Consider the following 22,480-nt stretch of genomic DNA (forward strand, 5'->3'; position numbering starts at 1 on the left):
GTGTTGTCAATTTTTTCATCACTGTCTTCTAGTTTTACGGTACTTTTTAAATGACCTAATTTTTCAATTATGCAGTTTTCATCCTTTGTTAAAAAAATGTACCATTTTGATGACTGATGTTGATAATAAGAAAGGTTATCCATGTGTGGGGGCAGGGGATATATAAGCAATCTCTGTACTTTCAATTTTGTTATAAATTTAAAACTGCTCTTTAAAAAGTAAAAAACACCATAACTATTCATAATAGCAGTTGGGGTTTTTTTTTGTTTTTTGTTTTGTTTTGTTTTTTTCTTTTTTGCAGTCAGATGTACTGCAGGATCATTTAATGTAATCAAAATGATCCTTTCATTGGGGAGGAATGTTGACAAATGCACAAAGCCATGAGACCACTACCACAGTCAAAATATAGAACACATCTTTCATCTGTTCCCCTTTGCAAAATTCCTATCACTTTGAAGCTGTTACAGAGATCCTTTTTGCTTCCATGTTTTTGCCTTTTCCAGAATACCTTAGACATTGAATCATCCAGTATGTAGTATTTTACATAAAGGCTCCTTTCACTTAGCATAAAGCACTTGAGATTCATCCATGCTGTTGCATGTACCAATATTCCATTTCTTTTTATTGTTTAGTAGTATTCCATTGTATAAGGATACCCCACAGTAAAATGGGAAGTTTATTCATTCACTAGTTAATGGACATTTGAGTGATCTGCAGTTTTAGGAGACTATGAATAGAGCCAATATAAACCTTTATGTAAAGGTTTTTCATTTATCTTGTGTACCTAGGAATAGGATGGCTGGATCACATGGTAAATACGTATTTAACCTGTTAAAAAAAAAAAACCTGCCAAACTATTTTTCAAAATGGCTCTAATATTTTGTATTTGTACCAGCAATGAGAGTTCCAGTTACTCTGTATCTTCACCAGCACTTGGTATTTTTTTAAATTAATTTTAGTCATTTTAATGGTTATATATTGATATCTAATTGTGGTATTGTTTTACATTTTCCTAATGACTAAGGATATTGAGAATCTTTTTATGTGTTTTTTGAAATCTGTGTATTTTCTCTGATGAAGTGTATGTGCAAATGTTTTGCCCATTTCTTAATTTGAATTTTTTTCTTATTATTGACCTGAGAGAGTTCTTCTGCCTATATCCTGGACACTAGCCTTTATCATATATTGGTATGTATATGATATACTAAAATATATGTGTGTGTGTGTGTGTGTGTATACATATTTACATATTTATTTTAGTGAAAGAAAGACAGCTGAGCAGAGGGAGCAGCAGAGGGAGAGAATCTTAATCAGGTTCCCTGCTAAGAGCAGAGCCCAACTCAGGGCTCAATCTCAAGATCCTGACATCATGACTTGACCTGAAATCAACAGTCAGACTTAACTGATTGAGCCTGCCAGGTGCCCCTCGGATATTTATTTTGTAAATATTTTTTCCCAGTGTATGCATTTTATTTTAATTTTCTTAACAATGCCATTTTAAAAGCAGTTTTTAAATTTGCTGAAACTCTATCATTTTTATTTATCATGCTTTTGGTGTTGTATCTAAAATATCTATGCCTAACCCACAATCACTAAGATTTTTTTCTTATATTAAAGTATGTTATAGTTTGTGGGTTTACATTTAAGTATATGGTTAATTTTGAATTATATTTTGTATGCAGTTTGAAGTATGAGTTGAGAGTTTTATTGGTTTTTGTTTTTTTCAAATGGGTTCTCATTATTTCAGCACTATTTCTTGAAATGGACTATTTTTTTCTCCATTGAGTTGCTCTGGCAGCTTCTTAAAAAACCAATTGAATATATATATTCTAGGCTCTCTATTCTGTTCCATCAATCTATTTCTCTATCTTGATGTTAGTCTCACATTGTTTTAAATTCTGTAGTTTTGTAATATGTCTTACAATCAGTAGTATCAGTCTCAAACTTTGTTTTTATTTTTCAAAATGTTTTAGTTAGTCTAGTTTCTTTGCTTTCTACACACGTTTTAGAATAAGCTTGCTGATTTCTGCTGAAAAAAAGGAAAAAGAAAATCACTTACTGGGTTTTGATTGGGATTGTACTTAATGTATATCAATTTTTTAAAAACTGACAATAATATCAAACCTTTTAATCCACAACTATCATATATTTTTTTAAGATTTTATTTATTTATTCATGATAGACATAGAGAGAGAGAGAGAGAGGCAGAGACACAGGCAGAGGGAGAAGCAGGGTCCATGCTGGGAGCCTGACACAGGACTCGATCCCGGGACTCCAGGCCACACCCCGGGCCAAAGGCATGTGCTGAACTGCTGAGCCACCCAGGATCCCCAACTATCATATTTTTATTTAGTTCTTCTTTAATGATTTCTCATCAGTGTTATGTAATTTTATATTTATGCCAAAGTATTTTTTGGTGCTACTCTAAAAGGTACTTTTAAATTTCAACTTAGAGTTTTTATTAAGAAAATACAGAAATAAGGGGCACCTGGGGATGGCACAGTTGGTTAAGCATCTGCCTTCAGCTCAGATCATGATCTGGGGCTCCTGGGATTGAGCTCGCATCCCACTTCCTGTTCAGGGAGGAGTTTGCTTCTCTCTTTCTCTCTTCCCCATCACTCTTTCTCTCTCTATCCTTCAAATAAATAAATATATGATAAGAAAATACAGAAATATAATTTATTTTTGAATATTGACCTTGCATCCTATGACTATGCTAGATTCACTTAAAAAAAAAATAAATTCTTACAAATGTCCTACCTAGAAATCAGTATTATTTATAAATAGAACATTTTATATTTTCCTTTCTGATATACATGCCTTGAATTCCTTCTCTTATTGCATGTGCTAGGACTAGAAGTATGATTTTAGATGAGAGTAGGCCTCCCTGTCTTGATCCTCATCTGAGAGGGAAAGCATTTCTAGTCTTTGATTATTTAATATGATATTAGCTGTCAGATTTTCATGGATGTCTGTTAAAACACTAAGGATGCTCTCTTTAGTTCCTACTTTGGTTCTTATCATAAGTAGAATGTTGAATTTTGCTATTAACTTTTCACATATATTTTTAAGAAATTCATTTCCATATTCATAAATAAATAAATTTATTAAGAACAATGATATTTACTAATTTTTGTGTCTGCAGCACAACTTTAACAGTGGCTTTATCACTCATATCTGCTGTGCTTTAGGCTGAACACCTAACAATGTTATCTATGACTTCTGACATTGCACAATAATAGCAGCAGTCCCATGGGATTTCATAATCACCTGCATTTGATACAAAGATGAAAGAAGAACTTAGAAAAAGACAGCATTAATTAATCGGGGCTAGGCTCATATTTGGGACCAGTAGTTCTCATACTCAATTTTGTTTATTTGTCCTGCTTTCTCCAGGCTTCTGTCTTCTTCCCTACAAAAATATGGCTAGATAAAAAATTTTCAACATGTTTGTGTGAGAAAACCTAAATGTCATTTTTTTTTTTAATTCTCATCTTTCCATTTTTCTCTCAAAGAAAATCTAAAACTTCTTTGTTTCAGTGAAGGGTACTAGCATCCTGACTGCCTCAATCAATGGTCCTACTGACTTTATTTAAATTAGAAAGCTAGAGATCAACCTCACACCCCCTCAACCTTAACTCCCATCTACATCATACCCAATTTCCCTCTTTATGTGAGTCCCTTCCTTATACATCATGCCACTGTCTGGTTCAAGTCCTAACCATTTTTCCTTGTCTTATATCAAAAGTGACTTTTTTGGTCTTTAGATTTATATCTGGTCTTCATGCTTTCAGTTGGATCTTGAAGATTAAGCTATTTCTCAGCCTTAAATTATTCAATGTTCAGGTCCTAGTGGCCTTCAGGATAGTTAGGAAAGTTTCCATATACCTTTCTTCTGCTTATAAGGCCCACTGTGCATGATTCTATATCTGGAAGCCTCATAGCTACAGTCTATCATCTCATTTGGAAAGAAAAAAAAATGTGCCTAGGGTACAGATCATTGTGGGTGCAGATTTCCCATACAGAAAAAGAAAGGCATTCATTGTTCTGTAGCCATTGCTCTTCTGATTGAGAAAATAAGAAAAAGCCCTCCATGAAGAGAATAGTCCTAAGACATGTGAGGATGAGCCTCAAGCCAAAATATAGATGTTTAAGACAAGGCCAAAGAAACTCTCAATTACTGTTTCATTAATAAGTCAGAAATTATTTAGCAGGTCTCTAAATACTTAAACTATTTGTAAATCCATACACCTCTGCATCCCCATGGTCACAAAAGTTTAATGTTCTGGTTCCTCAGCCTCAGCACTATTGACATTTTGGATCAGATCATTCTTTGTTGCAGAGGGCAGTCTTGCACATTGTAGGATATTTTAGCAGCACTCCTGACCTCTGCCTCTAGAAGCTAGAAGCATTCAACACCCCAACAATTGTGACAGCCAAAAATGTCTCCCAATATTGCCAAATGTCCACTGATGGAAAAACTGCTTTGCATGGAGAATCACTGCTTTAAGTGAAAAGGTGCTCTGTGTGTTTAAGTTCATGGCAGGAAGTGTGTAAGAAAGAAGCCCTAAGGACGAGTGGTAGTGACCTCAGGCAATGAAGACACTTCCCCAGGGAATGTGGCAAATGGAATAAGGGGGAAGGAGGAAGCCAGGCTGGGTCCCTGCAGGGTTAATATCAGAGCCAGCAGTGAAAACTGAGTGTGACGTGTACAACAATTTTCTATAGTCACAAAATCATTGTACTCCCCTGGATGCATCCTGAGTTTACAACCTCATCTCTTTGCACATAATTTTTCTCTCCAAGCAATATCCTATGTCATCTTCATGTGATTGTGTGAGGCCTACTGGCAGAACAGGAAGTAGAGATGCTAAAGATTAGGGATGGTAGGTAGAATGGCAGACAGTCTTTTACAAGTATATATAAATTTTTATAGGCCAGTATCATCTTTGCTTTTTAACTAAGCAACTTCTGCTATGTATCTCCATAAATCCACTGCATTGTTAGATCATCTCTTATCTCTTCCTAGGTTGAGCCCCTAGAATAAAATTTTATTTTAGGGTATACTTTTAACGTAAATAAATGTTTCTCCCATTTCCATTTTAAGTCCTGGAAATAAAGCATAAATAATTAATGCCTCAGTCTCCATATGTATGAATACATATGTTCATTTCATTCCCTGCTGAAAATAAATGTTTTCTGTGAAACTATATTTGAATTTTAAAATTCTGGTTTAGGGTCTTAATATATTGAATACACAAAACAGCATGTGCCATTGATTTAGAGTAAACACACAGACACAGAAACTGGAAAAAAAATGAGATTAAAAGTTGAAATATGCTTTATAAAACTGGCATTTGATTCTACTGATGCTCTAATTTCACTACAGGCCCAACAGTAGAAAATTCACATACATTCTTCACAATTTTATGAAGCACTGAGGCTTCCCTATATGGATAATGGCATGTAGAAATGTAGGAATGCTGGGATATGTTTATAAACCCATCAAATTGAGATGCTCAGGGGTTTCTTTTCTCTTTAAATCTGAACAAAGCTTGGCATCAAGCATTTATTACAGGGTTTTGCACTTTATAAGGTACATTATTTGTTGGCTGACCAAAAGAATTACTTCAGACGCTGCTCATGCGTTTTCACGACAGAAGTGTGATTAATTATTATATGATAGAAACAAGATTCTTCCTCAGCAATATTTTTAACCCACTGCCAACACTTACTATCTCCTCGGCAGAGTAGAGGCCCAAGTTTATAAGCTGCTTCTGAGTGCGGTCGACCTGTGTCCGTAACCACTATCTTCCTTACTGGCAGATGTTCCTTATAAGAAAGGAATCCAGTGTCATTGGTCCTAAAAAACAGGAACAACAAAATTTTTTTAATTACTCTGATTAACATAAAAATAAAACAAACGATAGTCCTTATTGCATTTCTTTTTTTAAAAAAATATTTTATTTATTTATCCATGACAGACACAGAAAGAGAGAGGCAGAGACACAGGCAGAGGGAGAAGCAGGATCCATGCAGGGAGCCCAATGTGGGACTCGATCCTGGGACTCCAGGATCACACCCTGGGCCGAAGGCAGGCGCTAAACCCCTGAGCCACCCAGGGATCCCACCTTATTGCATTTCAAAGCCAAGATATTGAGCTAATCTTGCACATACAAAAGAGCAAGGATCAAATTGCTCATTTGAGCATATGAAAACATGGCCACATATTAATGTCTCCTGTAGACTGACTATAGTTGGTGATTTTAAAATTCAGTTGACCAGTTTCTCTGTTTTAAGTAGAATGGTTATAGAGAGGTGATCATTTCATAACGTATATAAGTATCAAACCACTAGGTTGTACCCCTGAAACTAATATAATATTGTATGTCAATTAAAATTCAGTAACAAAAAAGGAATAGAAAATAAATACACACAAATAAATGATTAATTACATTTAGTATAATGACTGATTCTGTGTTTTTAGATCTACCAATTTCATATTTGTTTTATTTTTTCCCATAGGATTTCTTGTATTTCTGCTCCCTCTTTTGTACTTCTCTTGGTTTGCTCCATATTTCCTTGTATTCAATTTTATTTTTTATTCACTTTTTAGCTAAATGTCTGTTTATAGTATTTTAATGTTTGCTTTATGGATCCTTACATAATGCATTTTTAATTCAGCCACGTTAGTTAGATTTTATGTTATATTACTTAATATAAAATGTTAAAAGCTTACTACAGGATAATATGTTTAACTTTCCCTGCCCCTGCTTTCCCCCTCCACATACCTGTTCCTGTGTTATTGCTGTCATATATTTTAAATCTAGAGGTCATAAATGTTATAATTAAACAGTAAATCTTAATTTTTTAATTAAAAAAAGAATTTAAAACCTTGATTTTGTATTTATTGACATATTCATGATCTCCAGTGTTTGTCATTCCTTCCTGAAGACCTGAGTTTTCATCTGGACTTATTTCTTTTTAGCTTGTAAGATTTCTGTTAGTATTTCATACATTACTGTCCTGTTGGTAACAAATACAGCATTTGTTTAATTTGAAAAGGACTTTATTTTATCTTCATTTTTTCTCTTTACCTTCATTTTTGAAATACCCATTTGTTTAGTATAGAATTCTAGGTTGACATTGCTTTCTCTTTTATTTAGCACATTAAAGATACCATCCCATTGTCTTCTGACCTGTGCTTCTGATGAGAAGTCACCTTCATTTGTATCTTTGTTCCCCTTAATGGGGATCCCACCAGATCTATACAACCTGGCTGCTTTTAAAATATTTATTTTGATCATTGCTTTTTTAAAAGCAATTTGAACAATAAGCCAAAGTGTGTTTTTCTGTTTTTCATTCTTCTCCAGATCCTCTGAATTTCTGGCATCTGTACACTGATGTATTACTATCTACTGTGGCATAGCAAATTATCCTAAAACTTAGTCCCTTAAAACAATATTTATGATCTATAGTTTCTGTGTGTCAAGAATTTGGGCATAGCTGAACAGGATACTCTGGCTCAGAGTCCTTCCTGGGCTTCAACCAAAGTGTTGGCAACAACCGCAGTTGTCTCAGTGCTTGACAGGGGAAGTCTGCTTCCAAGGTCACTCAAGTGGTTGGTTGTTGGCAGTAGTCTCTTCCTTGCCAGCGGATGGACTGAGGGCCTTGGATATTCACTGGCTGTTGGCTGATGGTCATCCTCAATTCCTTGCCACATGGGCCTCTCCCCAGGACAGCTGGCACAATGTGGCAGATTGCTTTATTGAAATAAGAGTCAGAGAAAGAGTTCCAAGGAAATCAGAAGTCATGGTCTTTTGTAACCTAACCTCAGAAGTGACTCACATCCCTTTTATCATATTCTATTTATTTGAAGCAAGTCACAAGGTCCAGGTGACACTCATGGGGATGAAATTACACAGTGGTGTGAATAATAGGCAGTGTGGATCATGGAGGGCATCTTGGAGACTTGCTACCACAGATGTTTTTTAAACAAATTTGAGAAATTTCCAGCCATTATTTCTTCAAATAGTTTTTGCCTCATTTTACTTATCCTTCAGGGACTCCAATTTCTTGCCTGTTAAATCACTCGCAATCTACAAAGGTTCTGTTAATTTTTCTTCCAATCTCCCCCAAACCTACCCACCATGTTCTTCATATTAAATCATCTTGATTGAGTTATCTTTGGGTTCATTAAAGATTTCTTCTGCTAGATCTTATATTCAAACTGTCCACTGAAGTTTTCATTTCAGATGTTGTGCTTTCCTATTCCAATATTTACTTGCTTCTTGAAAATACAGTTCTCATTTAACTGCGCAGTCTCTTCACTCATTGTGGTTATTTTACCTTTAAGTCATCAAGCATGTTTATAATAGTTGCTTTAAAGTTTTTGCTCACTAGTCAAACATCAGTGTTCCAGGGTCTATTTCTAATAATGACTATTATTTTTCTTTTCTTTTTTTTAATGACTATTATTTTTCTTGACTTTGGGTCAACTTTACTTTTTTGGAATATGTAACAATTGTTATAATATTCTGAATATTATGGGTGATACACTGTCGAGACTCTGGATTCTGTTATCATTCCCTTAGGACTTCCTTTTTGTTTACAGCTAAAGACAGCTAAATCACAGTCTTATCACAATAAGTTGTGGAGGTTTGGTTTTGTACTCCCTTAGGTGGGCCGGCATCAGTTCTGTTCTTAGTTTTCAATCATATTGAGTTCTGGGGACACGGTCTTTACTGTGAAGACATGGGCCTTCTGTCATTGCTATAGAAAGCTAAGGAGTTTACAAGCCCGTCTCAGTTAGTGAGACTTAAACTCCAAATTCTGTCTCCCCTCTGGTAATAGCCACTGAAATGTTTCTAGATCTTGTTCAGTTTTCCAGCTGCAGCTGTCTGTTTGATTCCTAGAAACCTCCCCTGTGTATGTGCATTTCGGGGCAGCCAGGGATCAGAGTGGAGTTGGTGGAGCGACCTCCATCCAGCTAGCTTTCTTTCTGCAATTTCCACACCCGCATCAAATTTAAGTCACTATGGCAGCCCCAAACTCTGTCCTCTGAAATCTCAAGCCAAAAAAATGCCAAAAAAATCTAGTATCCCCTCAGCATCCTAACCACTTCATGGCATATGGTCTGGTCAGTGCCCTCATGGGAAAAGGCATGTAAACACTATCTCATCCACTTGGATTCCCTTCTTTCAAGGGTCAAGGTCCTCCAGCCCTGACAGTTTCTACCTGTACTTGGTTGTTCCTAATTTTCTTCAAGTAGGTGTTTTTATAAATATATCTCCTGGGATTATAAAGGTATCTGAGGAAGGTTAGCTCTATACAAGCTACTTCACCATGGGCAGAATGTAATATACGAGTTTCAAAATCTTATTTTTAAACATTATGATGAATAATATCTTATAAAGGCACTGGAAAATTATTGGTGATTACATTATTTTTTCCCTGTTAAGCACTGCTATTAACATTTTATGTGCATTTTAAAATACACTATTATTGTGTAGGCATTTGTGTGTGTGTGTGTGTGTGTGTGAAGGTAGTGAAAAAAGAATGACTTGCAAAGGAAGTAGATATTTTGAAAAATTGAAGCTCGAGCAAGTAACACAGTTTTCTTCATACCAAACATGTAACACTAAAAGTATAATCATGACTCCATATAGCTACCTCCTTTTAGGGTATTCTAAAAGAATCTGTCTTTTTAATATAATATAGCCCTGATGTTTGCCAAGTAAATACATAAGAGTATCATAAATTCAAAACATGAGCTCAATTAACAGCAGACTATGTTACTGAAATTAAGTACATTCTGTAACCAAATCAATCATATTTACAGCCAGACTGATGATTAGTATTTTTAAAAACAATTCTTATGTACAGATCCAGTTGCTTAGTGATGTAAGATATGCGTATGGTATGTTGAAGTGTGAAAAGGAAAATTGAAAAACATTTCACTGCACAAATAAATAAAATCAATGTACATTTCAATTCTAATCTCAAACATAATATCTTTTTTAACTTTTCAAAGGCAAACATATACATAAGACTTCTCTTATACTTAAAATAATATTTCAGGCTCAGTTTTCAAATCCCTAAGTGTCTTAGACTTCCTTTTCCTTTTCAAGATAGGATAAATAGAGGGGCACCTGGGTGGCTCAGTTGGTTAAGTGTCTGCCTTTGGCTTAGGTCATGATCTCAGGGTTCTGGGATGGAGCCCAGAGTCGAGTTGAGGTTCTGTGCTAGCAAGGAATCTGCTTATCCCTCTCCCTGTGCCCTTCCCCACCTTGTGCTCTCTCTCAGTCTCAAATAATAAAATCTTTTTAAAAAAGATATAAATAGAATATTAATTCTTTGTGGCATGGTTTGTCCTTAAAAAAATGATCAAATAATTGTGAGAAATTCCAAGTTTACATGTTTAAAGGTTTTATAGGCAGATTATTGAAAAAATGTACTTTAGTAATTGATGGCTGTAAATATATTTTAAGAATAATAGAATTCTTAATTACATTTATTTTTAAAGAGAATGATAACTGACTTATAACGAAGAGGAAACATGAAACAAATGCTTCTATTCATCCTAGTACAAAAATAAAATGTAATGATTTATGATCCATTACCAAAAAACTCAAATAAAAAAATATTGGTCTTAACATTTAGGATTCAGATTGATTGTAAAAGATTTCATCAAAACATACCTTTATCTAATTCTTCACTGTACTAATTTGTTCAGTATCTGCCTCACTATACTATATGTTCTGAGTGAATCATTTTTAAAAACAAATTTTATTTTTCATAAGGAAATCATATGGAAATCACCATTCATTTCGGTCAGCATCACAGTTGCAATAATACTGAGAATCAATGCAGTTTCCTTCTAACCCACAAGTACATTTTTGAGGATCAGGCAAAGAACCTCCCCAGTATGTTTGTGTTTCATTGGTTCTTCCGACCCACCAACTCAGAGGGCTTCCATCTGAAAGACAAATGAGAGAAATGTGATATCTGCTCTATACCTCATAGCCTTCCATCCCAGGTCATTCCCTTCCTTCCCAAATCATTCAAAAGAGTAAATAAGAGAAGAAAAAAGAAGACTGATTTGATGTAGGGATATTTCAAACATGGCTATTAATGGCATTGCCTTAAGAAAGGTTTTAAAATATATATTTTATTATTTAATCTTAAATGGTCAATAGATTCTTCAGGTAGGAAAGAAACTAGTGGTTCCTACTTAATTCAGGCATGATACTTGATGTTCTGAGAGCAGTTCACATATGTAATTTCTTTAAAAACAGTTTTTGAAATAAGAAGACATCAAAATATAAACCATAGTAATTTACATATCAGGAAAAGAAAAACTTCATTTGAGATCATGAAATGCCCATTAAAACATTATAGAATGTTATGGAAAGTCTGTGATTTATCTCAATATATTTATTGGCTGAAAACATATTAGTTGTTTATTAAACATCAGGCATGGTATGGCACTCCCTTGTTATGATTTAAGATCTATTTGGAAAAAAAACAAAAAAAACAAAAAAAAACAAAAAAACAAAAACAAAAAAAAAAAAAGAAAAAAAGAAAAAAAAAAGTAAAAAACAAAAGATCTATTTGGAAGTATGTATTTTTTTTCTTCTATTTAATGTCTTGGCTATTTATTTGAAGACTACAGAAATAACACTGAAAGATCTTTATGCCTGAGCAAATACTACACTCAAAAACAAAATTTCCCTTAGCCAAATGCATTTCTTTCTATGATGAATGTTCAGCTTCCAGCTCCTTCTCAGAGTTACGGCTAAACATGATGCCAAAGAACTAGAGCAAAGAATAGACATTCAGGTGAGGAATGCAGGCCATCTATCTTCGAAAAAAACAATAGATAGAGAGGAAAAATCATAGTCATTTGAGAATCAGGGCATGAGAAGAATGTGACAGCAAATCAGTCAGCTCCTCAAAGGTATTAGATCATTTTTCTATTGACTTGGAAAACTTTTAAGTTATTGAACCCAACTGAAAATCTGGGACTTTTATTAATTTCTCCTTTACTTATAAATGCCAATGCTTATAATGACTTACTATTAGGTGGGACCTCTACTATGCCAACAAACTCTCTCCCAGTGTTACTATACATACCAGCCCATACCATGCCAGAAAACTTCGAGTTAATTGGAAGTCTTCGAGTCTTTGTGTATGGACAAAGACATTAAAGTCAAGATTTTTCATCTTTTTTTTTATATTGCATAATAAACTCATCAACAGAAGGTGAAATCACCTTGAAACATTTAACAGATATTTTTCAACATACTGCTTAAAACATTGTGTGTTCATAGATTTAAAAGAAAATAAATTATTCCTAAATATTGAATAATATTGTCACTTTTAAATTTCCATCTTCTCTATAAAATAGAGAATATTTTAAAGGTACCAAGTACATTTGGTTCCCTTTAAGAGTTCTTGAAGTGTCCTAAAGAATTTAGGTAAGTATAAGAAAGAATGAAGAAAATCATGAGACATTTTTTAAGTTAAAAATTAAAATTATAAAATATCAGTGATCAGGGTCAGACATTCTACTTCCTGTAGTTAAAATTCCAAATGACATGAGTATCTACATTGGTCATCTGTCCAATGTGCTGAGTCACAGCTCCACAGCTTGCAGAAAATGTATTTACATACACATCCCACCTTATTCATCCATGATAATGGCACCATTATTACTTAAAACTGCTAGATGTTCAAGATCTGAAACTGTAAATTTAACTGGCCTGACACCTCCTTCCTGTTCTTTTCCACATATCTCTTATTGTGAACTCAACATCTAAATTGTTCTCTCTTGGGATCCCTGGGTGGCGCAGCGGTTTGGCGCCTGCCTTTGGCCCAGGGCGCGATCCTGGAGACCCGGGATCGAATCCCATATCGGGCTCCCGGTGCATGGAGCCTGCTTCTCCCTCCGCCTGTGTCTCTGCCTCTCTCTCTCTCTCTCTGTGACTATCATAAATAAAAATAAAAAAAAAAAAATTAAAAAAAAAAAAAGAATCTTTAAAAAAAATAAATAAATAAATAAATAAATAAATTGTTCTCTCTCTCTTTTCTAAATCAAGTTCATTCCACATGAACTCTAGGGTTATGGACCTTAGGAAAATCTGTGTATTTAATAATTATCATCATTTCTTGTTCTACAGCCTTCTAGGAGTTAATTTTCTTTACTAGTGGCTCTCAAGCCTGGCTGGAACATCTGGGGAGTCTCAGCAAAAGATGGGTACCACTGGCCATGAAGGTGGGGGTTCCTTCATTCTCTGTATTGTCCTCTTTGGGTGGTGTTTGCTATTAACTCTGTGGGGATTTTGTTTGCTGGTTCTTTCAGAATTTGGTTCATTTGTGACTTTGCTGTTTGTCTTCCTTTTTGTCTTTCTTTTCTAGTTAAGCAGTTCCACTCATTTTGTTGTGTTTTATTCATTTATCTTTCTATAATTAAGGTTCTCATTCTTCTTAGAATCCAATTCCATATTTGCTTATCTATATTCTTAGATTCCAAGTTCAATATTTAGCAACAATGAACAACTGAACCATCAGTTGCATATTAACTGCTATGTTAACTAAAACCGTGATGTACCAGAGAGCTGGGAAGACAGAAGCTCACTTCTGGCACTTTATATGTGTTGTGTTGTGCCACCCAGTCACTGCCACATCCCATTACTGGCCCCATGTCGTAGAAAAGAAAGCAAAGGTTGATAAAGACTCATCTATCCAAGCTCTATACTTAATCAATGAGAGCCCAAGAATTTGAACTTACATCTTTCCCTGCCTTTAAATCCTATGCTCTTTGCACTACAAACTATCTGATGGTCATTCACAAATAGGATTGAGGTTTCAGGAGGTAAGATTTGAGGGAAGACCAGAAAGATGAAAGGGTTGGTGGGGGTAAAGGCCAAATGAGAACCTTCTGAAATAGGAGAAGGAGGCAGGAAAGGAGGAGGAAGGTGTGTGAAGCCAGGCATAAGGGAGAGAATAATCTGGTTGTACTACATGGGTGGAGAATAAGTAGAAGAGGTGCTTCACTAGAAATGACAAGTTCAAGTGTCATCCCAAGATGCTTAATCCAGATGACATATGATATTCATATATGAAATGCAGGTCTTTTAAAACTCTTGTCATGCTGTCCAGACGTCTCGTAAGATAACAAACAGGGGTAAACATTCACCAATGACTTTATTATACAGATGTCTTAGAATCTCCTCTAATTTCTAAAGAGAAATATACCTTGATATTGCTGCTAGAAAATAGTGTGTTGTGGGGTGGCATGAAAGTTGCATAAGCAGGGTGGGTTGAGCACATGCACTTCTGACATCCAGATGGAAGAGTCTGTTTTGGACAGACAATGAAGAGGAAGACATGGCAAAATGTTACGATGGTGGTAGTGTTTCTGAGTGGTTAATTCCCTTCATAAAGACTAACATTTTAGAGTGCATCTTGGATGGAGAGAAGGAATGGAAAGATGCCTCCAGGAGGCCAGGTGGAAGGCTCCTGTGGTAATTCCAGAAATGCTCCATTAAGGCCCACACCAAGGCGAAGCTGGTGGGACCCAAGATATTGTCACCTAACCAGATATTGTAAAGAGAAAACAAAACCAAAAACAGAATTTAAGAGTCATAAAAAGTAGAATAAAAGATTAAAAGAGGTTTTCTGATTCCTACTTAACCTACTGAATAAATTGTTTTCAGCAGCCTCTTCTAATTTTCGATTTTACCCAGAGGCTAACCGCCAACAATCCATGAAAAAGAGTCACACGGAATAGTCACTTTCAGAAAAGGAAGTCATATTTTCATTAGCTCTTTTCCATGACAAGACAAACCGCATGCGTCGGTTGCCCTTTATAAGGGATAAACACTGAGCATTGACTGAGGATCAGAATGGAGTCCTTTTCTGTAGAGTTATCTGATTAAGGCCAGGAAGAGACTCTGAAGGCAATCAAGGTTTTGAACAAAGCTCAGTGTAAATTGACCTTGTTCTTTATTTCAGGCAAAAGCATCGCTGTGACTTCCAGACTGTGACCTGTTTGCTAAGTATACAGGGGGCATACACTCTCAGTGGCTAAGTGCCACTACCTTGGCATAATTAAAATCCCCAGGAGCCGGTTAAGTAAAGTGCACTGTGCAATATGCACAGCAGGACAGATGCCTCAGTTTCCTTACCTTGTTTATTGACAAGTCGTGACTTCTTGCAGTAGTAGGTAAGCTCCTGTTCACAGTGCTCGGCAAGGTTAATTGTGGCCTGGAGCTGCTCCATGCTGGCCACATACTCGAAAAACCCAGCATATGGGTTCTCTGGGTTAGTATTTCTGACTCTTGTTAAGTCAGAGCCATTGTGCTGTATGACGGTCCATGCAGTTTCTTGTATGCAGAAATGGGGAAGAAAGAGAGGAGACCATCACTAGTCTGCAAAAGTTAAAATAAATAAAGAAAATCAAAATCACCTTTTATCTGAGTCAAATTTTTCTAGTCATCAAACCTCTCTGAGAGGTAGAATCAACACAAATGGATTCTTAAAATTTTTAAATTATGGTAATTCTTTAAATTAATTATGGTAATTATGGTGATTCTTTTCCCTGAAGTTTATACAATTGCCATGCATTTGCAGTGATTTTATTTTACTTTTTAAGATAATTTAACCAGGAAATGTTTATGGTGAAAAATATTAAGAAAACTAATTATTAGAATTTGTGACACATTTCAATTCATCGAATCCAATATTCGACTGTCTAAAGATGCATCATGATTTTATTTTATCTCATAAAAGAAAAAACATAGCTGCCTGTTATAATTATAAAACATTGTTGATTGTTGACACACTTTGATTTCAGAGATGTTACAATGTGAAAAAAAAAGGTGTATCTTTGAATTTCTAAAGTATTTTAAGTCACATAATGTAAGCAATGACTTTTCTACTCTTAAAAAATCATTCCTGTTATCAGCAAAAGGAAAGTCAAATTTTTATGGCCTATATATATCTCTCTTCAGACAACATTTAATTATGAGTGCACATCAATTTCTTTTTAAATCGAACTTTAAATATTCATTTTGGTGTTGTGTGATGTGCATAGTTATGCAGTGCCATAGGAAGTTACTCCTTTGAGCTGAGCCCTTCTGATACAGCATCAGCAACTCAATGAACACAAAAATAAAGTACCTTTGAGTACTCACTAGAGTAATCGCCACTGACACCTGAATGTCTGTAAACATTACCGTCATAATGATTACCAAAATTATTAAATGAAATAAAAATCCTACAGTTTGTAACAGAAGATAGGCATATTGTATGTAGCCTTCAACGTCCCTAGAAATTGACTTCACATTATATTTACTGTGATAGATGCAGGCACATGAACAGATTAATGAAAGGGCCTCTGACTTAATAGATAAGAAACAGATTGGAAGTTGTCAAAACTCTGCTCTATATGCGCTGTTAAGTCACAGAACTCTTCTGTATTATAGAGGACTATTCCAAATTGGAGGAAAACAGTAGGTAATTTCTTCCCCTCTTTTTAGTTAATACATTCACATGGATCGACCATCAAAACAAGATACATAATTTCACTCCCACCTTTCTCCAGGTCACCAGAATTTTGAATAGACAGGTCTGCTAAATGAGACAGGAGACAACTTTGACAGCCTCATTGCCTTCCATGTGTGCATCATTATTTTTCTTGGAAACAATAGCTGTTACTTTTATTGCTGTCTTGCATTTCAGCTCACCATAGAGCTTTATCAGTAAATTAATTTCCTTAGAGAAAACATGCTGTATAAGCTAATGGTATTAATTAGGGGTGGCCAGATAGTGATATAGTATAGAGACCATCAGGATATTTGAGTTGCAGATCTGGAATGGAATGTGAACTGAAGAAAAGTCAGGTAAAATCTGAGCCTCCATTTCCCAATTTTGGAAGATAAACATAGGAGACAGTATAGTAGGCCTGAAATTCTATGATTTTAGCCAACTCAACTTTGGCTATTAGAAGTTTATGATTATTAATCAGGCAAATCTGTTAGCCTAACTTCCACTGGACTCTGCCTTTATTATTCAACAGAACATTCTTCTTTCCTTCTGGTAAATCAATGGCCTCATGAGGAAGTTCAACTCTGGCCAAGTAGCTGCCAAAGATGCAGGACAATATACCTGCTTGAGGCCTTTGTCTCTTTGTCTTTTCAGTCACACTGAGAGGCGCTTCCCTAGCGTGCAGCATCCACTGGCTCACAACTAACACATGATTCCAAAGGTCTTTTAAGGTGTTGTAAATTTAATCCAAGGCCAAGGTGCTGGACAACCCTTAAAGGACAGTGCACAGAAATGTTTTTCCTTTTGAAATTCTAAAATTACAATTTTATGGTAGGTTCTGTAAGTGATTTCGTTCTTTAAAAAAAAAAGTTCTACAAAATAGGAAGTTAAACAGATGTTGCATTTATTAGATAACCTAGATTTCGGGGCAAAGCAGACACAATGGAATCATCACAATAGGTTATGAACACTGGATACAAGTGCCCAGTAGCCATGCTCCACAGCTCATGTGCTTTGCTAATAGGGGAATCTCTCAAAACTGTTCATCCAGGGCCTCTTTACTGCTTTTTCAGACATGACTGCATTACCTGATGTTTAGAAATTATGACTGTAAAGGATGCAGACTTTATCATAATTTATGATTCAGTATTTTATGATTTATTCTATGGGTCTTCCCCACTAGTCTGCAGGCTCTATGAGAAGAGTGATAGTTTCTGATCTGCTACCCACAGTATCTGTGGCACAAGGCACAGGGGCTTGGCACAAGATGCAGAAGATATTAAAGAAATGAGGAAATAAATGAATGAATAAAAACAATGTGCTGTCCAGACTAGAGTACAACCATTCTGATTCTATGATGGCTTTTAGCTGTCTTAGAGCTTTGTAAATTGGAAACTGGCCGTTTTGCAAGTTAAGTCTGAAACTATGAAGAGTATGAGATGTTATCCTACTTGCAAGTTAACCAGTTATCGTCCCATCCTACCTGAATTATATCCATTTATCTCTATCTTTCTAACTGGATCTAGCTTTAGACAGATGGATGATAGAGAGCTACGCTAACAGACACGGGAGTCCCCGGATCAGGGACAATTTCCTCACAGAAAATCCTAGCATCATTGGTTCTCTACCACCCAATTTCCCTGGGGCCAATCCAGGGAGTACCAGAAGCACCTGCACATGCTGTGGTTGTACCTCAAGAGGAAACCCCCAAATTATGAGACTTGGAGGTGTTGGTCTTAGGGGATGGCTGAGCACATCTTCTCCTCCCCTTCACAGAGGGAAAGAGGAATTCTGGCTCTAGAATACAACAGACATCTGAGGAAAGGCACCAGGCCATAGGGTTTTGTTTTGTTTGTCTTGTTTTGATCACTTTTAGAATGTAGGCAAATATCTCTGGGGGAGATAAGCCTTCTAATCTCTCCAGAGAAATTCACTATCTCTAACTTCCAAGACATCCATTTATATGAGATTATCCTTTAACAGAGGCTTCCAGATTTACTAACTTATTTATTTACTTATTATTTACTTATTTATTTATCACTTACTTATTTGCTTAGCAAGCAAGGCATTATTTCCTTACAACAAGGAACGATTGTCCATACACTAGCAAATTTCATCTGGCCCAGGTTCCATGGGCTCTCCCTCCTCCACTATGGAAGAAGCCAGTCCCGCCTCCATTTGCATATTAATTTCAATATTAGCGATGTACAGCTATGTGTGTCCCTTGGATTCTCCTTTGGACTGGTTGTGACGTCTTACCAGTTTCCTCATTAATAATGCGTTAGATGAAATCTTTCTAAAATGTGTTTTTTAGTTTTTATTTTTATATCTGTGTAAGAGTCATGATTTTACTTTGTTGAAAACTGTCCTTTACCCAAATGCAAAGAGAGTTGCGGTAAGGAGACATAGGGACACAAGTCAGGAAAGACAGATGCAATGGGCAGAAAAAATCTATGAAATTTAATAAATACACTCAAAAATTGAAAGGCAGTGTGGGTCTACCGGTGTCTCTCCCTGAGGAGATTTCAAACATACAGATTGTATGTAAAGCACTTGAGTAATTAAGAACTTGATTTATCTTAGGTTGGCTCCTATTTCTTAGCGTGGTAACAGTGTCAAGAAAAAAACATGCTGTTTAAGCAACAGAGCTGCAGAGCCTGTGTTCCTCCAGGATTAACAGCGGACGGTGATAGATGTGATTAAAAGCTGGGAGGTCAGATAGGAAGTGCTGTGTCCGGGAAAGCCTGGGAGAGGAAAGGGAGGCACAGCCAGGATTCTGGAGCAAAGCTTGATGTAAACAAGGCTGCCTCTGACTAATGATCCTTAGTTATTAACTCTCAGACCTATCAAGAAGGCCTTCTTGTTGAAATCCCTAAAGTACAAATAATTTTGCTGTTACATATCTCATATGCTCCAGCCTTCCCAGGGAATGGTCTCAGGAGCTCCTGTCCCAGAAGCACATGGAGAGCTTTTTCAGGGAGCAGAGTGGTCTTTCAATTTACTGAGTCAGCAAAACTAGGTCCAGCCGTCCTAGTGGTGGTACAACGAGAAAGGGTGAGCGTAAGCCATGGAATAAGCATCGTCACCAAAGTTTGAGGCTGGCTCTAGCACTCATCAGGCTCCCCACTGAAACAATTGTCCTTACAATGCAATGTTTGGTGAAGAGAAACATCTTGAACATAAAACCATTTCATTATATAGGAAAAACAGTGGATTTAGTGTGGAAGAAAAAAAAGCCGTGGACATTTCTATAGGGCCAGCCACTGGGATTCATGTTATCCTGACTCCTTATTTTTAAACTATATTTACAGTACTCTGTTTAGAAAGAATTTTCAGTCTTTAACATAGTTTGGGAAATTCTCTACTCAAAAGAAGTTCCCTTTGTAGTTTTTAGCTTGTAAGGCTTAAAGGTATTCAAACCTATGTGGAATCATTTGTTTGACACTGATTCTAGACGCATAACTGGATTTTTTTTAAAGTTACACATTTGCAAGTTACTGATTCAGCATTTTGTCTTGTTTTTATAATTATAATACTTGATTCATATAACTAGAGAATATGTAATTGGCTACAAGCAATGAGACACTGATAGAACATGGCCTTTTCTAGTGGAAAAATGTTCAGGCTAGGAGAGAAGAGACAAGGTTTTCCGTCCCTGATTGCTCCCTAATGATTCTTGAGCCTGCCTTCCCCAACCTCCCTGCTTTCCTCATTTGCAAAACCGGATCAATAGGAAATGTTTCAAGCTGTAACATTATTTTTCACTGGGCTGTTACATTCTGGGATTCTGGGATACATTCACTTTAGTGTGAATGTATTTCAATATTCTGGGGCTCCTGAAGACACTTAGCTGTCTCGTAACCGGATTATCTGTGTCTCTGCCCTCAATGGCTTGCTTTTCAAGCCGTCATGACGTCAAGACGTCACGAATGTCTTCTGCATCAATACTTTCTGATAATTTTGCTGAAGCACCTTCCCCCGCTCTCTGTGTGTATATACATATTTCCCTCGTGTCTCTTAGAGTTGTTATAGTTAACATGAGACTTCACTGACTAATATGAGGCATATAACTGGGAGAGTAATATGACGAGGTAAATATTGATTTAACAGAAATGGAGTAATTCAGTAAAATGAAATTGATAATTTCCTTATCATTTAGATAACATAAGATCACATGGCTTATACATTTTGGAATTACCCATAGAACAATAACATACATATATGTACGTATGTGTATATACTCAATAGTCATTATTTGCAGGTCCTCATTATTTGTGAATCGCTTACTCACTCATATTTATTTGTACCCCCCCCAAACGGAGGTGCTCTCAGACTCCTGGACACATGCACAAAGCAGCAAAAAGCCTGAGCTGCCCACTAGACACGTGTCCAGCTGAAGCGGAACCAGGCCACGCTCTGTCTCCTTGTCTTAGCTCGCATACTGTCAACAAGTATCTTATTTGTGGTCTATCCAATGCCATTTCTTTTCCATTTCTGTGCTCTTTCTTAATGATTTCACTGTTAAAATGGACTCCAAGTGTGGTGCAGAAAAGCCATCTAGGATTCCAAGCACAAGGAGGCTGCGATGTGCCTCATAAGAAAACATGTGCTAGAATAAGCTTCGCTGTGGTATGAGTTACGGTGCCATCGGTTGTGAGCTCAATGTTGATAAATTAACAGTATATATTAATAAGGTGTCCTTAACCTGAAACACAACTCAAATTAGGTTATGGGTTGATCGGTTGATGAGAATGTTGTGACCAGAGGCTTGCAGGAATCGAATCTTACTACATTTCCCTAGGAGCAATGGTCCAATATTTGCTAATTTAGTGTCTGTGGTTGCTGTAAGGCACATAACCATCGCGGATAACAAGAACTGTGTGTGTGTGTGTGTGTGTGTGTGTATGGGTGTGGAGTGTGTGTGTGTCTACTATGTTCCTTAGAGTTTTAAAGATGAGAGATATTTATCAACCTAGAGGTATCTGATTTATAGACTCCAAAGCACGCGCATGTGACTACTTTAGGATGCATTGTGGGGAGACAGGATTCATAGGGATGCACTGATAAGATTGTTATATCTCATTCACAGCCCAAGCTGTACAAAAAGTTAGTTGACACCTGAACTCCTGTCTCTCGTTTGCAAAGCTTTCCTTTCCTCACTGTGAGGTATTTCCAAATTTATTAATTCTCATACAAGAGAGCAGTCTGTTTTGTAAATTTTGAGAACCACAGGCCCAAAATAGCAACTCTCCAAGCTGGGTACACATAAGAATCAACTGGGAAGATTCATAAAATATTGATCCTATTGTCTCACCCCAGCCACTTTGTCAAAACCTCTTGACTCAAGGTGCTGCCTGGGAATGTGTCCTGTGTGGAAGGAGGAACTTCACAGAGGGAACAAACGTGGAAACCATCAGCTGTCTGGGGTTGCTGTGGTGTGTGGGGTAGAGCTATGCTCTGAATATCTGTGCCCCCCCCCATTCACATGTTGAATCCCCTAACCTCTAAGGATAATGAAGAGTATTAATAAGGGGTGCTTTAGGGAGGTGATTAGGTCATGAGGGTGGAGGCCTCATGAATGGGATTAGTCCTCTTATAAAAGAGACCCCACGGAGCCCCTTCCATCATGTAAGGATAAAGGAAGTCAGTGGCCCAGAAGAGGCCCTCGCTTAGCTATGCTGGCGTCATGATCATGGGCTCCCCAGCCTCTAAAACAGTAAGGGATAAATTTCTGTTGTCTGTAAGCTACCCAGTCTGTGGTTATTTTGCTTTAGCACCTCAAACAGACTAAGACAGGCAAAGCCCTTAACAGTTGGAAAAGCAAATGGAAGCCACATGGCTGTGTTATATGAAAAATCTCTGAAGACACATTCTAATTTTCTAATTTCTCTAAATATCTGTTGCCATGGTTTTGCCACCATCCTCCAGT

General features: G+C 36.5%; 1 protein-coding gene across 1 annotated transcript in view; it reads right to left on the reverse strand.

Moving 5' to 3' along the window:
- The window catches only part of CNTNAP4 (contactin associated protein family member 4), a 245,529-nt gene that overhangs the window by 49,390 nt on the left and 173,659 nt on the right, over window positions 1-22,480 (reverse strand). Inside the window, exons 13-15 of the mRNA XM_041769954.1 lie at window positions 15,192-15,389; window positions 10,822-10,978; window positions 5,736-5,863 (exon numbers count right to left, since the gene is read on the reverse strand). Of these exons, the coding sequence (XP_041625888.1) occupies window positions 5,736-5,863; window positions 10,822-10,978; window positions 15,192-15,389 (483 nt within the window). The remainder of the gene's footprint in view (window positions 1-5,735; window positions 5,864-10,821; window positions 10,979-15,191; window positions 15,390-22,480) is intronic.

Source organism: Vulpes lagopus, chromosome 10 (genome assembly GCF_018345385.1).
Source record: "Vulpes lagopus strain Blue_001 chromosome 10, ASM1834538v1, whole genome shotgun sequence".
In the NCBI taxonomy this organism is placed as follows: domain Eukaryota; kingdom Metazoa; phylum Chordata; class Mammalia; order Carnivora; family Canidae; genus Vulpes; species Vulpes lagopus.